The sequence below is a fragment of the Cornus florida genome, unplaced genomic scaffold (genome assembly GCF_030987335.1).
Source record: "Cornus florida cultivar Cherokee Brave unplaced genomic scaffold, ASM3098733v1 CherokeeBrave_3.0.0_Hap2_Chr03, whole genome shotgun sequence".
NCBI classification, from domain to species: Eukaryota; Viridiplantae; Streptophyta; class Magnoliopsida; order Cornales; family Cornaceae; genus Cornus; species Cornus florida.
Window position 1 is genome coordinate 56,061,227 of NW_026775573.1, and position 16,258 is coordinate 56,077,484.

At 34.1% G+C, this 16,258-nt stretch overlaps 1 protein-coding gene and 1 pseudogene across 1 annotated transcript; both read left to right on the top strand.

Annotated features, from left to right (window-relative positions):
* Positions 1-8,635: 8,635 nt before the first annotated feature.
* On the top strand, positions 8,636-15,067 carry LOC132300575 (putative disease resistance protein RGA4; annotated as a pseudogene).
* On the top strand, positions 10,701-14,823 carry LOC132301629 (putative disease resistance protein RGA3). The gene is made up of 5 exons (XM_059798868.1): positions 10,701-12,159; positions 12,402-12,485; positions 13,355-13,429; positions 13,672-13,724; positions 14,686-14,823. Exons 1-5 carry the CDS (start codon positions 10,701-10,703, stop codon positions 14,821-14,823), a joined length of 1,809 nt encoding a protein of 602 aa, XP_059654851.1.
* Positions 15,068-16,258: the final 1,191 nt, after the last annotated feature.

Below are 16,258 nucleotides of genomic sequence, written 5' to 3' on the forward strand. Positions count from 1 at the left end.
TAACTTAAAAATGCATCTATTCTATATAAATGCTAAATTGGGTGCAATCCGAACCAAATGGTTCGAACCAATCTTAATATATGGCTCGATGAAATTAGATTAGGGTTTAAGTGGCTCGGACCACTTAACCTACGGTTTGAACCCACTTGGGTTGGGTTCAAGTCTAGAGAGGGAGATAGAAGAAAATGAAATAAACGATTTGCAAATGATCTAAAGGGGGGTATTTATAGGCAAAAGGTGCCTTTTCGGGTTGGGTGTGTCTCTTCATTATTTGACACAACCATTTATATGTGTCTCTTAACACTGGACACATCCCTCTAATTGGTTGCAATGGTTCACATGGTGTCTGTTCACCAATAAACATATCTACTCCAATAGGTTGCAATGGTTCACATGAATAGTTATGTCTGTTGGTTTTGAACTGCATCTTTTCATCCTATAACCCACCAATAATCGCACTTGTTCAGTCCAAGGCATCTTTTGATGACTAATCAAACAATTTTCATTCATAATTTCTAACAATCCCCTACATAAATGGAAATTGGCTCCGTAAATGCAAAAGATGATCATGCAGACACTAGAGAGAGTATAGTCGGAAAGTTATTGCTTCAGGATAGGTTACTTTTGGCTTTGAACCTTCCCTAGTGTATTGTTAATGGATTTACTGGTTAACCAGTGAACGCGATGTCTTGAATTATTTAGCCGTTTGTGTAAATCAAGACAATAACAAACACACAGTACCTTTCCTCTCAAAGTTAGTTCTTATTGTTGTGGTCATTTTGCCCTGAGCAAGTCCTGGTATTCAATGAGTGCTCCAAAAAACTTAGCCTTTATAGTTCTTATAGAAACGGCCTCACTTCACACTCATATAGGTGACTTCTTATTAAGAGTATCCTACCATACCCCACTTGAATTTTCAAGATATAAGAGTCATTAAAAGCGTAGCTTATCCTAATCCTCACTGTAGGTAGCACTATCTCATCATAGAAATGGGCAGAAGATTTATATCTTCCCATTGCTTTTGGTGAGCCATTCAGAATTTCTATTGTCCATTTGAACCTAGATCTTGGGATCTCCAGTCAACTAGGTTGGGTTTCCATTAAGATGACTCGTTAGCTTTCGGCCTTTAATCCCATTACCCTTGATGATCTGTACAATTGCTTCCTAGTACAACCCTTAATTTTATATGTGGCTTCAAGGTTATGTTTAGAAATATTACACTTTGCAGAGATTTCTCCAGTTAAGAGCAACTGTATACTTTGTGCCCTAAAATTGCTTATTGTTAGCAATATCCTTTTATTTAGTGGCACAGGTGTAGACTTATTTTGAAATATCCTCTAGGTAAAGTCTATTGACTTTCTTATTTGATTTATTCAATGTTTCTAACTTTGAGTTATATTAAAAATATACAACTACACTTTTAATATTAAAGACATATCCACTCTTGGATTTGAAGTCTTTAATATCCCACATCCAGATTGCAGCACTGTTACACCTCCAATTTAGTTAGATACCTCGATCTATGCAATATTGGACTTAGGGTGTATCTCAACTACCTAATTTATTATTTTTTAGTGATCCTATCCTGGATTGAAAGTGTGTAATTAATCACAGTTATTAAAATGCCTTACAATCTTAACCAGAGGTATACTTTGACTAGCATTTGTATTTGAGATTTACATCTACAAAAGTTAGCTAGGTTTTTGTTGTCGTAACTAGTATTATCCCAATCTCACTCTATTGAGAATATACTATGTTATCAGATGTTAAATCTTTCATATCAAATATATCATTAGTATATCATTAATTTTTTAAGGCATATAATGACTTATGCATCACATTTATGTCATTATCTCAATACCAGCTTTAATCCACTCAAGGACTTATAAACTTGCACACTTTACTCTTCAACTTGAACAAATAACTCAGCTCTTCTACTGGAAAAGGAGCATTTCTAGTTGTTCCATAATATTTTCCTTATAGGAAACAACATACACTATTGTTATAATACTATAAATGATTTCTGGTTTTATCGTAAAGCTCTTAGGACTCGGAACCCCCCACATTTATAAGTATTTCTCTTAAGATGAGTGACTTGTAACAAATTTCATCTATGGATAATATCTTCCAACAACTTTGGGATAATCCTGAAATTCTATCTCTAATGTATTTATTATGATTTTTCAACTATGGAAGTACCATATATTAAGTACTTCACCTCATCTACCTTTTCTATGTTCCATATTTGCTTCTCAACAAGCATATATAACAATCTCTAGTGCATATGTACTCACTTTATCTCTAGCATATTCTTATAATAATTTATCGATATTACCGAGAATTAATGCTAAAGATATAAATTACAATGAACTCTAATTAATATTTGCGTTTATATCTTTTGTATTTATGAATTGAGTTATTCATGTTTAGGTTCATGGTAAGTCAGTCATATTAATATGTCATAACCTTTCATGTGTCACACATCACATAACTCAATCATTTAAGTAAATAATTATCATATTATTTTAGCTTTGGATACAATCACCACAGAGTGAGCACTCACTTCTCAGCTATCATAACTAGTTAAAAGTGAGTTTTTAGCTATCATTACTAGCTTAGATTAAGTACGCTCTTCTCGTATCTCACTACTAGGTTATGATGAGTACCCACTTCTCAGCTATTATCGCTAGCTTGAAGTTAAGTTTGTTTAGCTATCAATTCTAGTAGCTCATAGCTTTAGTACACACTTATCTAAGTAGTCTACTTTAGTAGTAGAGTAATTTGTTTTGAAGAATATTCTTCCAAAACTACTACTTTATAAGTAGTATTATTCCCCTCCTACATGAGCTGATATGATGAATAACTTAAATAGCTTATGGCTAAAATGACTACTCATCACCCTCTTATTTTTTACTATCAAGTTGAAAGCTAGAACCAATTAACAGATTTTCATATTCCTCTTAGGTTTTGTGCACCTTATTAATCATTTTAGCTTATAGTTAAGCTAACTAGTTTGCAACTCAGTAAAATTTTAGCTTTTAACTAAATTGTACATTAGAGCTAACTAGCTTGATTTAGCTTATCTCGATGTACTTACTTAGTATATCCAGAACATTTTCCATTAAACTCTTTAGAGTTATCGAAAAATCGTCTCTTATTCAGCCCATTCACAGCTATACTTGTCTTAAACACTAGTATAGATCTTTTTCCCTTAACTATCGGGAGAATTGACGTAGTTGGACTAGTCAATCTTTGTTTGTTGTATTACATACACAAACCAGTCATGAATTCATACAAATTCAATAATATCACACATTAAATAAACTATGTTGTAAAATTGAATTACAATGCACACTAAGTAATTCAATTACTTATTTCAATATTATAGTATCAAATAAAAGTAAAAATTTATAAAAATAATATTGAACTTGCATAACAATATAGTTTAATATTTGTAATGACCTAGTCATTTTTCTTCCTTTCTTTTTCTCAGATTTTCACGGATATTTTTTTTTTTTCCGTTGATCTTTTCTTTTCTGAGTTCGGTTTTTCGTCACTTAGTGTCATCTCGAGTGTTTTGGAATGGTTTCCGAGACTCTTTTCCTTGGATTGACAACTTCCATTGAAGACCGAGTCATTTCCACATTTTCACTTTTTGGACACTATTCACTTTTCGTCTTTTTTTCGTTATCATTTTTCTTTGTATAACCTCACTTTTTATGCTCGGATTTGATTCCGGCTTTGCATGCTTCTACGATATTTGAATTCCATGACATTTGTATTTTTACTTTTGTAGAAAATACATTCTAGTTGCTTACTTTTCCTTAAAGGGCATGGATGCACACTTTCTTGTAAACATTCTTAATTTTTGGGGTTTTAGTGTAATTATGAAAATAATTATTTTTCGTTGCAAAGACCATTTTGTAATTTAATTTGTAAGATATTTTGAAAAAAGACTTTTTTAAAAAATGTGACAAGTGTCACATTCTCATTGTGCCACTTGTTGGCATTGGGGTGGAGTGACTTGGAAGCATGATCTCTTGACATTTGGAGGGTGGAGATTCACCCACTTGTTGGCCTAGGATTAGTGCACTTGTTGACTTTGATGGTTGACAAGTGTAGGCTTGAGATTAAGCTAAGAATGAGCCTTTGATTTGTGACAAGTGTAGGCACCAAAATAAGTCTTGCATTAGTGTGTGTGTGTGAGGTAGTGTAAGAACACATAGTGAGTAGAGGAATACTAGATCCTCCATTCACCTTTTTCATTTCATCTTTATTATTTACATTTGTTCTTCAAAACCCCAACCTAGCCACCATTGGAGGAAAGCTTGGTTAATAGCTTATTTCTTCATTTTTGGCCTCCTTTTAAAACCTTGGGAGACAAAAGTTTCCTCTCACTCTCCTCTTCAAAACCCTTGTTTTGTTTTCCATTTTTGAGCTTGGTTGCTTGGGATTATAGAGATTCAATTCTCTATTGAGGTAGAGGCTGTTATAGTTCATTTTCCAAGTGTTTTATTTGCTTTTGTATAAAATATAAGTTGTATACATATCTTTTGTTAATTTGAGAAGTTAATGATTTATCATAACTTGCATATAATTCATTTTAGATTTGATATATGGCATGGCCATGACTTGAACTTTGTCATATATTAAATTGGAATGATTTAAATGAGTTTTTAAATCTAGAAATTAAATGAATTTAATTTGATTTAAATTCTAATTAATTGTGTTTTGTTTGTATTCCATTTTAGACTTGATATACGGTATGACCATGACTTAGTGCTTGATATATATTAAATTGAGATCATTTGAACAACTTTTGAAATCTAGATATTTAATTAATTTAAATTAATTAAATTATATTTGATGATATCTTTCTCATTTTGCACTTTTGATTTGATATATGTAATGAATATGGTATATTGTTTAACATATATTAATTAGAGGTTATTTGAATTTGATTTGAAATCTAGAGAATTTAATTATTTTGTTTAATTAAATTCTATCTAATGGCTCTATGGATCTATTTGTGTTTTAGAAGTTGTTTCTATATTCAAATCATGGACTTAGGCTTATTGTGTATTCACTTGGTTGTGTTTTGAGCATTGAATAACATTGTTGTTATATTTATATTCATGAGAACATTGTTTTCTTTATAAAATATATTATTGTCTTGTGTAATGAATTGCACACTTTGTAATTGACATTATATATGCCATTTTGGAATTTAAATTCTAAGGCATGGATTGTGTGGTTTCAACCTACTTGTGCATGGAAGGTGATTTCGTGCATTATATAAATTATGTATAAGTTGTGAACTTATTTGGTTTATTTTGGAGTCTTGGGACATTGTTGTTACAAGTGACATGGCTATAGTTTAGCTCTAGTGCGGGAGGTATGAGTTCTCCCCAATTGAGAAAGTGCGCACTAGGGTGGTCTTCCCAGCGGGTTAATGCCTGCAATAATCATTGAGGTCTTGGCAGAATTCTGAGCTTGATGTCCAAGTCTTCCAGTATTTGACTTCGCATTCAATTCCAAGTTGACAATCATGTTTAATTGTGACTTGTGGTTTTAGTTATTGGCAATTTTGATGTTGTTAAGTACATCTATACTTTATGATTTTAATAAATTATTGTGAAATTTTGATGTTGTTAAGTACATCTATGCTAAATGTTCAAATATAGCTTAGGAATGATCCTATAGGTTCATTTGGAACATAAACGTTAGGTTGTATGACCCACTTTAGTTGTTTTCGCATTTTAGATTTCAAGTTGAAAACTTTGAGAATCTATATTTTGTTACTTTGTATAGCATGCCCTTATGTTGTTTGGGATTGCATGCATGATATGATTTATGCTAGAAATGTTCTAAGGTAGCTTAGGATACTCCCTGAGTCTAACCTTTGATATAGACGTTAGGTGGCATGACCCTTTTGAATTGTTTCATGTTAATGTAAAAATTTATAAGAAATCGAATCGATGCATGCTCATTCCCTACGAGTAAACTTATTTACTCACCCCGAAGTTACCGAGGTATTGTTCAGGTACAGGATTCAAGATTCGGAGATTTGCACTTGCCTTGGGTGGTTTGGAGATTTGAAGCTTCTTTTAAAGTATTTTTGTTTACATGCAAGTGTTAGCATGTTTAAGTTTTGCTTATAAAGATGTAATGCTTAATTAGGTTCAATTATGCCATTTTTACTTTTTGATATGTAAAGTGTCTTTAGATACATTATTGGAACCTATTTGATATGTATGACATGAGGCCAAAGGCCAAAATCCTTAAAGTTCAAGTGTATGCATTTAGATTCCAAGTTTTGTCTTTGGGATGTAATCTTCCTAACTTTAAGGTTTGGCATGTAAAATCTTGTAAATAAAATGTAATGAGACCTCGGGCCATTGTAACACACTTCAACATTTAAAGTATACTTGTTGGCATACTTATATAGCTTAAAATCATGTTTTTGGATCACATTCATGTTGGGGTTTAAGGCTTGGGTGAAGCCTCAAAAATTCTTGTTCATAACAGGTCATTTATTGCCATTTCGAGTCATTTCGGTCATCCAAAATGTTAGTTCGGTCGACCGATAGCTTTTGGGAAACTCATTGCACAGTAAAAATTCATTTCCAGTAGCCTTTTTCACTATTCAGGACCATTTCGGTCTACCGAAACAACCTCCCCTTAAAAATGTGTTTTCAAAAAAGTTTCTGTCCATTTCGGTCGTCCGAAACTCTATTTCGGTTGACCGAAACAGCCCTCATACTCCAGCCTCTTCAGTTTTGTTTCAGCACTGTTGTTCCGACTTCAAATGGTCATATCTCCTTTATTTCTAATCCAAATAGGGTGATTCTTAAGCCTAAATTCATGGATTTTGAGTCAGCTTTCCAATGGTACCAATGCCATTCTCAGATTAAAATCATAGTGGGACTTATTTAAGTTTTAGTGAGACAGTGTCAGTTTTTACTTAAACCGGGAAAAGGGCATTTTGTGGGATTATTGGCCAAAGTTCTTAGAACCTCTTGGAATGTTATGAAATGATTAGATTAGGTTGTATTCACCTTGTTTGACTTGTTTAGAGTCAATTTTCTCTTTTTATATGTGAATTAACCATTTTGCCCTTTATTGACGAATTTTGCCCGTTTTGAGTCTCGTTCGCTCTTTTACTCTCTTTAAGTTCCATGACCTCATGGAAGGTCACATTGGTATCTTAGGGGTAACTTCTATCTCTAGAGACCTTGGTTTATCTTTTGCTTCCGTATTTCGGACACGTTACCGGGTCAACTTTCGGGTCATCAGTGACGAACAGGGTTGAAAAACTTGGGCCGTCACAAATGGTATCAGAGCTCTTACTATTTAACTGCCCTAGGCAAAGTATAAATGGTTAATTCATGTGTCTATTTATATCGCCATATCTAGTAGTGTTCGGGGGTATTTTTCGACATCGCATGCATCCACTTCAATTTAATTTATTGTTAATGCCTAATTAAATTGTGTAGAAAAGCATGGTAGCTTGTTTTTATTTTAGAGGGGTATGGTTACTTTTTTTCTTTGAAATCGTTTTCGTTTTGCGGGATGCTTTGTCTAATTAACTTTTTGAGATATTTTGTCTTAGGACCTCTTTTGCAATTATTTTGTGAGATATTTAGAAAAGGGACCATTTTCTAATTTTTGAAAAGTGTGACAAGTGTCACCTTTTCCTAGGAGCCATTTCTTTCGGTTCTAAATTTTTTGTTAACTATTTATCATTCTTAATTACTCATTGATTGGCATATTATTTGAAGTAATTTTTTTTTCTTTGTTTTTTAATTTATAGAATTTATATTTATTGGCGTGATTATTGAATACTTTTTTTTACACTGTGTTCCCCTGAATTTAATTCCTGGCTTGGCCCCTGTCATAATGCAATAACCTACCAATAATTCAAGATGCATTCAGAATACATCGTTCTTAGTTTAACATAAGATCTGTTTGTTTGGATATATATATTTTATTATTTTTTAATTTATTTTTTAATATTTGATTGTCGTAAACTATTTACCAAAGAAAAAAAATTTAAAACCTAACAAATATAATTTACTCATTAACCCCGCAAAATAAATTGGACCTAAACCTTTGCCTATATATATATATATATATTACTTGAAAAAAAAAAAAAAACCATTTTCTGAAGAATCCTAGTGTTACTAGATTATGGCAAATGAATAAACTAAAAAGATCAGATTCATATTTGTAAAAGATTAGTAAATTTTTGGTCTTTCTAGTGTCCGTTTATCTTCCTGTTGTCATTCAAATATATATATATCTATATATATATATTCTTTATTTTTTTTTTTTCTGATAAAGAACTTCCATAATGTTCTTAGGAAAACTTTTTCACTTACAAAAAATTGATTGATAACCTAACCTCCTTGTATTTCAAAAAGTTACGGAATACCCAACTCTACTACAGTATTTTATTTTATTTTTTTCAGCAATTTACCACGCAAATCATCTGTGTGTCTTGCGGAGTAGTACTAACTGCGGTTCAGAGAGAGTTGGATGGGCGCGAAAGAGAGTTGCAGGAATGAGCTTCCAACTGTAATCCGTCAGCTCAGCGATCGTTGCCTTTACTCTGCCTCCAAATGATACGGTACCCAACAAAACCCTAAATTCTAATTCTCCATTCAAAAACCCTCTCTTCCATTTCAATGTACAATCTTGAATTTTCACACACACACAAAACACACATATATTTATTCATGTGAACACGTTTCTGTGTATGTGTTTCAGATTACATTGATCTGCATTATATGTATATATATATAAAACTCATTTGATTGTATAGTATCATTTATTTGAGTTGAAATTTGAGACACAAAAACAATGTATTGCGTTTACATGAATAAACAACTAGATCATGAATATTAATAGTCAATCACTCACCCAATTAGTTTCAATTATTAAATTAATATCATCTTCAATTCAATGGCGGAGTTTACGCCTAATTTGGAGAAGTGCACATGGTGTTTTGCTGTCCAATTTTCTTTTTGAGAATTGTTTAGAGAGATGCACATGGTGTTTTGCTGGCCAATTCTCTCCTTGTGAATTGTACAATTGACTATCCTTGTTCAATAGCTCCACAAACAATCTGTAAACCATCTATCTCATCAAGAAGAAATGGCTGAAACAATTCTCCACAACACCGTGACTGAAATTCTGAAGAAGTTGGGCTCGACAGTTCTCCAAGAGATCGCCCTGGTGTGGGGTGTAAAGGATGAGCTTCGCAGACTCGAAAACACGGTGTCTACAATCAGAGCAGTCATTGTTGATGCAGAGGAGCAGCAATCCACGAACCATGAGATTGCAGACTGGTTGGAAAAGCTCAATGATGTGCTTCATGATGCTGATGACTTGTTTGATGACTTTTCCACCCAAGTTCTTTGGCGTCAGGTCAAGACTCAGAATAAAGGGCTAAAGAAGGTGCGCGTTTTCTTCTCAAGCTCTAACCAGCTTGCTTTTAGTCTTAAGATGGCTCATGAGACTAAAGCCATTAAGGAGAGACTAGATGATATCGCAGAAGATAGGAAAAAATTTCACCTAACTGAACAACCTTTAGAGATGCAAGTTGAGAATGGTAAAAGGGCGGAGACTCACTCTTCTGTTCATGCAGAAAGTGTTGTTGGGAGGGGTGCTGATAAAACATCAATTATTGTACTTTTATTGGACGGTAACGTTCGAGAGAATGTGTCCGTTGTTGCATTAGTTGGAATTGGGGGACTAGGAAAGACCACACTTGCACAATTAGCATACAATGATGAAGGTGTCACTAAACATTTTGAACTTAAGATGTGGGTGTGTATATCGGATGTCTTTGATGTGGAGCTCATTGTAGAAAAGATCATAGAGTCTGCAACAGACGATAAACCTGAAAACCTTTCCATGGATAAGTTGCAAGAAAAGCTTAAGAGAGAAATTATTGGAAAGAAATATTTGCTTGTATTGGACGACGTGTGGAATGAGGATCGTGAAAGATGGCTAGAGCTGAGAGTTTTGTTGATGGGTGGTTCAAGGGGAAGTAAGATATTACTAACAACCCGTAGTGAGTTAGTTGCAAATGTTATGAGTGCAAATTCACCATATCTTTTAAAAGGCTTGTCTAAGGAGGAGTCGTGGTCTCTGTTTAAGCAAATGGCATTCAAACAATGGGGAAGAGTCAGAGAACACATGTCGAGTTACAATTGGGAAAGCGATTGCACAGAAGTGTAAGGGAGTTCCTCTTGCCATAAGGGCTATAGGAAGCCTACTATACTCTAAAGATACAGATATTGAATGGTTGCTTTTCGAAAGTAATGATTTGGCAAAAATAGCTCAAGTAGAAGATGTTATTTTGCCAATATTAAAGTTAAGTTATGATCATCTTCCTTCAAATCTGAAGAAATGCTTTGCATTTTGTTCCTTATATGTGAAAGATGAAAAGATTGATAAGCAATCATTAATCCAATTGTGGATTGCATAGGGACTCATTCAATCATTGTATGAAAATCAACACTTGGAAGATGTGGGAGATTTGTATTTTATGGATTTACTAAGAAGGTCCCTTTTTCAAGATGTTGAAAGAGATGAATGGGGCGATATAATAAGTTGCAAAATGCATGATCTAGTCCATGACCTTGCACAATTGGTGGCAAGGCTTGAGAACTCCACTTTGACGAAAGCAGAAAATGTTACAGCAACAACTCGTCATGAGTCAGTTTATTTGGAAGAAGGATCAAGTTTTAGATGAGTCAGTTTTTGAAAGAAATCTTTTAAGTTTTAAAAAGTTACGTGTGATGGTTGTCCACAAGTTGAAGATCCAGACCGTGCCGAGTTACATAAGCAAACTGAAACATTTAAGGTATCTTGATCTCAGTGATAGTGATATCTTGACTCTCCCAAATTCTATAACCAAGTTGCAAAGTCTGCAGACTCTAAAACTCAATCATTGTTACGGGCTTGTAGAATTGCCAAGAGATATAAGAAAATTGGTCAGCCTTAGGCATCTTGAGCTTCGCTACTGTCATTATTTGAGTGGTATGCCGTGTGGATTGGGCCAGGTGACGTCTCTTTTGACATTAACTAGATTTGTAACCAACTCAAGTGGCAGTCGGTTGAATGAATTGCAAAGCCTAAACAATCTACGGGGAAGATTAAGTATTAGAATACTTGGAATTGGGTACTCAAGTAGCGGACAGTGTTCAAAAAATGCAACAACAACAGAGAAAAGAATGGATGAAACAAACTTCTTGGAGGCGAAAGAATTCCTTAAGACGCTGGAAGTATATTTTTTTAGTGATGAAGATAATTGTGTTTTGTTGGAATCCCTATGTCCACACCCCAATCTGAAGGAACTGAAAATATATTATTTTCAGGGAGTGAGTTCCCCAAGTTGGATGATGGTTGACATTCGTTTATCTATCCCAAATCTAGTCAGTATTGATATAGAGAACTGCCACAAATGCAAACATCTTCCACTATTTGGGCAACTTCCTTCTCTCCAATTTCTTAAGCTTTATGATATGGATTCTGTGGAGTACATAGACAACAATACTGGCAGTGGTGAGGAGTCCCTCACTTCATTGAGTGGAGAAGCAGCAGCAGCAGCAAGAAGAAGAGAACCAACCCTAACACCAACATTCTTCCCATTGCTGAAGAGTCTCGTTCTCCCTGACTTGCCTAATCTGAAGGGATGGTGGAGAAGCAAAGCAGAAGAAGAAAAAGCAGCAAGAACAAGTTTTATTGCAAACTTACCAGATCAACAACAGTTGAAGTCATTGCCTTATTGGCTCCCATCATTTTCTACTCTTTCCACATTATCCATTACTAATTGCCCTAATCTGGCATCAATCCCAATTCTGCAACCATGTCTTGAAGTACTACATCTTGATTGCGTCAGCAAGAAGCTAGTACAACAACTTCTAATGATGACGATGTCGTTGTCCTCTTCATCTTCTTTGCTTCTTCATCTTCCCAAATTAAAATATCTGAGTCTTGGGAGAATTTATGATCTAGTTACATTACCGGAGTGGATAGGCAACCTCACATCACTTGAAAAGCTTCACATTTTTAACTGCCCCAAATTGACATCACTGCCTGAAGGGATGCGTCGGCTCACTACATTCCAAGAACACAGAATTACATATTGTACTGACGTGTTAAATGATAGATGCCACAAAGAAACAGGGGAAGATTGGCCAAAAATTGCTCATATCCCAAATATTTATATATCACGATTACACTGACATACAAGGTAAATCCTCTTTGGTCTGAAGTTTTTGATTACCATAAAACTCAGTTTTATTCTTCTATCTACTTGTTCATTGCCTCTCTATTTATTTAACTGCAATTGATTATTATTTAAATTTTTTTTTTTTTTAATGGAACAGGTTCACAGGGCTGGGTGGATGAATCATTGCTTGAAACAAAGAAGATAGCTCATTTTGTTCTTGAAATTGAAATTACCCCAGCTAGTAATTGTCCTCTCTTGTATTTTCTTTTTAGATTTTATATTCTTTAAGATTTATTTTTTACTAGAAATATGTTGTTAATCCTCACTTTCCTTTATTTTATATGATATATATGTTTTTAGCTTGTGAATTTCCTTGAATGTACATATAGAAAGGAGATGATACTTTCGCAATTTTCTTTAGTGTTATCATATATATATATATATATTTTTTTTCTTTTTCTTTCTCACCTTCTCAGGAAATGTCAAATGTTCAATTTCTGCATGTGTTTTCAGGCAGTTTGAGGAGCACATAAATGGATTACTTTTAACAGTCTACTTCTTCCTGTTCGTGTTTGTTTAATATCAAAGGTGAGAAATCTTATTAGCCTTTTCCTTTTCTTCTCTCTCTTTCCCTCTCCCTTTTTTATTTTACTTTTTATTTTTTAAATTTTATGAACCAGGTTGTGAACTTTTTTCCTACCATGGCAACTTAATAATTTAAGAAAAAATTCGTTTAAACACAATGAAAAATGAACTGTCGTTCTCTTGGTTGCTGGAAAAAATTGTGCAAGGATAACTGATTCAAGGTAGGGCTTAAATGACCTAAAACAATATTTACTTGAGTTTTCATGGTATGTACATTAAGTTATGGTAACTTTGCCTATTGTGATGAAACTAGACCCATAGACTGTGCCTAGAGGTATTATGTGCTAACAAAAGTATATGATGTCACTTCCATAGAAGAATTTCAAGGATTATGTACTTGCCATTTGACAGGCAATCCATTAAAACTGGTTGATCATCCTTACCTTAATCACAATTTACATGGATCTTTAAGGCCGGATTTTTTTTTTCCCTCACTTGATAGAAATTTTTTACTTGTTTGTTCAGCATATGAAGTTTCTGCAAATTTACAGAGAAACAGGGTGGAATCTGCCAAAAGGGTGATTACAAAAACCATCAAGCGTAAGCAGCCACAAAAAATTGGACAAGGCTTAGGGATTAATATCAGTAGTCTAAACTAGATTTTGTTTGATGAAGATGAGTCAGGAGAAAGAATCTTAGGCAGTTACTGGAGATTTGTTCTCTATTGGTACTCGTGATCAAGGCTAAGGTTAAGGTTCCAAAACTTGATTCAGGTCACTATACATTTTATTTTACATTTTTCTGCCTGCATGAGACTTGATTTCTTTCTTCCCATGTTGCAGGAATGAAGCAATGGGCTTCTCTGTGGAGCACGGATATTCAATCCAAAGTGGGAGTATAAGATGTGAACCTTAAGACATTTACAAGTCTAGGATTATCAGATTACTGGTAAGACGCTTTACCCTTCAGCAGATTCTTTCGAATTTTGCTTTACAACTAATAATACGAGTTGTCTAGTCCATGATCCTTCCCTTATGGGGGAAATGATTGACCAACCTGGTGTCGTTTTTGTGTGTTTATGTGAGTGATTTTATTAGTTCTCAAGCTAGAATTTGGATATTCTGAGTGGTTTGACAATATAAGTTTACAGTAATGCTGTGTTGCTCCAAAGTATGGCAAGTCAAGAACAGGAATGCTGTTTTGCTCCTCAGAATTTTCATACTTAAAACTTTTATCATATTCCTTTGTAGGGCATCATTCATCAAGTGAGTTTCATCCTTGTTTTCACTAGATTTTGCTAAAAGTAACAATTATCCTGACACTACCTTCATATCTTTACCGTCATTTGACGTATGTAATGCTCACTAGATTTTGCTAAAAGTAACAACATTTCCTTGTCATCGTTCATATTCTTGTTTCCCTATATTTTGTACTGATGTAAAGACAGTTTTTAGAATCAGTTATTTAATGATGAAACTCACTTGATGAATGATGCCCTACAAAGGAATATGATAAAAGTTTTAAGTATGACCACACCTTTAATGAGTTGAAAAATAACAAAAAATTGGTTGAAGATTTACATGGATCTTACAATCACTAGAGATGCAGGACTAGATTGCCTGTAGACTGCAAGATCGTTCTAAATTTTATTAATTTAATACCACAACGTGACTCAAACCTGTAGATTGGCATTTGGAGGTTGATATTGAAAGCAATATCAAAGGACATTGGGAGCATGGTCATTTACAGGAATTTATCGAATCTGCATCACTTCATCGTAGATTCAAAACATAATTCACAAGATTAGTAGGACTCGTTGACGTATCTTAACTTGTTTACTTCACAATTTGTTGCAGGAGAGTGTACCACAACCAGATGAAACAACGCCGGACACAATGGTGGGAAAACAGTCGATGAAGAAACAGGTAGACAAACTGCTCCACATGCTCTGTGATAGAGAAGCACATGCATTGCGATTAAACTACAAGATATAGGAAGGCATTCGAAACTTTCAAGAGAGAGTTCAGCAAATCAACCACACTGCAACTTAAAAATTACAGAAGACCAGTACGATAGACAATCTAGAAATGTTTAGTTGGTGTGAATTTTTCTCAGTATTGTTTATTGATGAACAAAATTCTAGGATGGAAACTAAATGAAGTGAAATATTTTTGCAGTTTTATTCTGCAATAGTGTTTTGAACCATTTCATGTTAGTTATTATTATGTGAATCTCTTAATGCTTAACCTAACTTGTTTTTAAATTAGATTGATAATTAGGTGAATGGTTAAGACTCTTTCCATTAATAACCTTGGCAAACTTTCACTGAATCCTAATGCTATGGTGGAGAATTGGGCCATAATAGGTATGGATTATAAAGCTCCAGCATACAATATCTCTCTACATACAATAAGGCCAAGGCCCACATCAATTCAACCCAATTAAAAAACTAGGCCAAGAATTTGGTGAAGCCTGGGTAGGGCCAATATATTACAATTCCATTATATTGGGCTGGACATGGGTGTAATCTTTATCAGGAAGAAGTTTGTACAGTTTTGCTTGGAAGTTAAAAAGGCAGATCGTTTCTGCCCTCCCATATGAAAATATGGTTGGAGTAGTGTACGCTTTCCCCAACCAAACCTTTAGATGTATTAGGCCATCTCCAGCCCTCTCGCAATAGGGCTGGTTTAGCGAGCCTGGCTCAATTTTGGGCCACAGCAGGCTCGCTTAAGGGAAGCAGGCCCACTAATGCTCGCGGGCCATTTCACTAGCGCACGCCATCGCTTAATATATATATATATTAAATTCTTGCTCAAAAACAATGCCGTTTTGCAACTGCTATTTTTTAATTTTCATTTTTTAAAAAAGGAGGCAACGGTCCAAACAGTAACGGCGAGGCTGACGAATTGCCCCAAAAGCTGTTTTTTCCAATTTGTTTGTTAAAAAAAAAAAAAAAAATCAATAAATAAATAATGTAGTCCTTAGTGGGCACTGGTCCTATATTGGGTCCGTGCTTGCACTAAATCCTTTCAACTTTATTTTTTCTCTTTTGAAAAAATAAATTTTCAATCTATTATTTTTAATTTTTGAGAAAATTTTTAAATGAAAATTATTAGTACTTAGTCTAATACATGTAACAGATATTTGTAGGGTTTAATTTCTCTTTAAATATAGAGAGAGAATAGAAAGAGGGTGAAACGGATACTTTACAACCGTCAATTTCTCTTTGAATAGAGAGAGAGAGAGAGAGAGAGGGAGCAGAAAGAGATTGAAACCGTCCTCACTTAAGAGTTCAGACCATAAAATAGGTGAATATGTCTTATTAGGATGTTAGAGGTAATTACACGCGGCAACCTCTAATGTAATACTTCTTCTCCATGCATGTGTATAAATATAGATATATATATATATATATATATATATATATAT

Excerpts from the sequence above, each read along its gene's own strand:
- LOC132301629 (XM_059798868.1), top strand. The coding sequence starts at position 10,701 with ATGTTACAGCAACAACTCGTCATGAGTCAGTTTATTTGGAAGAAGGAT. Across the intron at positions 12,486-13,354 it reads AATTGAAATTACCCCAGCTA|CATATGAAGTTTCTGCAAAT; the intron begins GTAATTGTCCTC and ends TTGTTTGTTCAG. Across the intron at positions 13,725-14,685 it reads ATATTCAATCCAAAGTGGGA|GAGAGTGTACCACAACCAGA; the intron begins GTATAAGATGTG and ends AATTTGTTGCAG.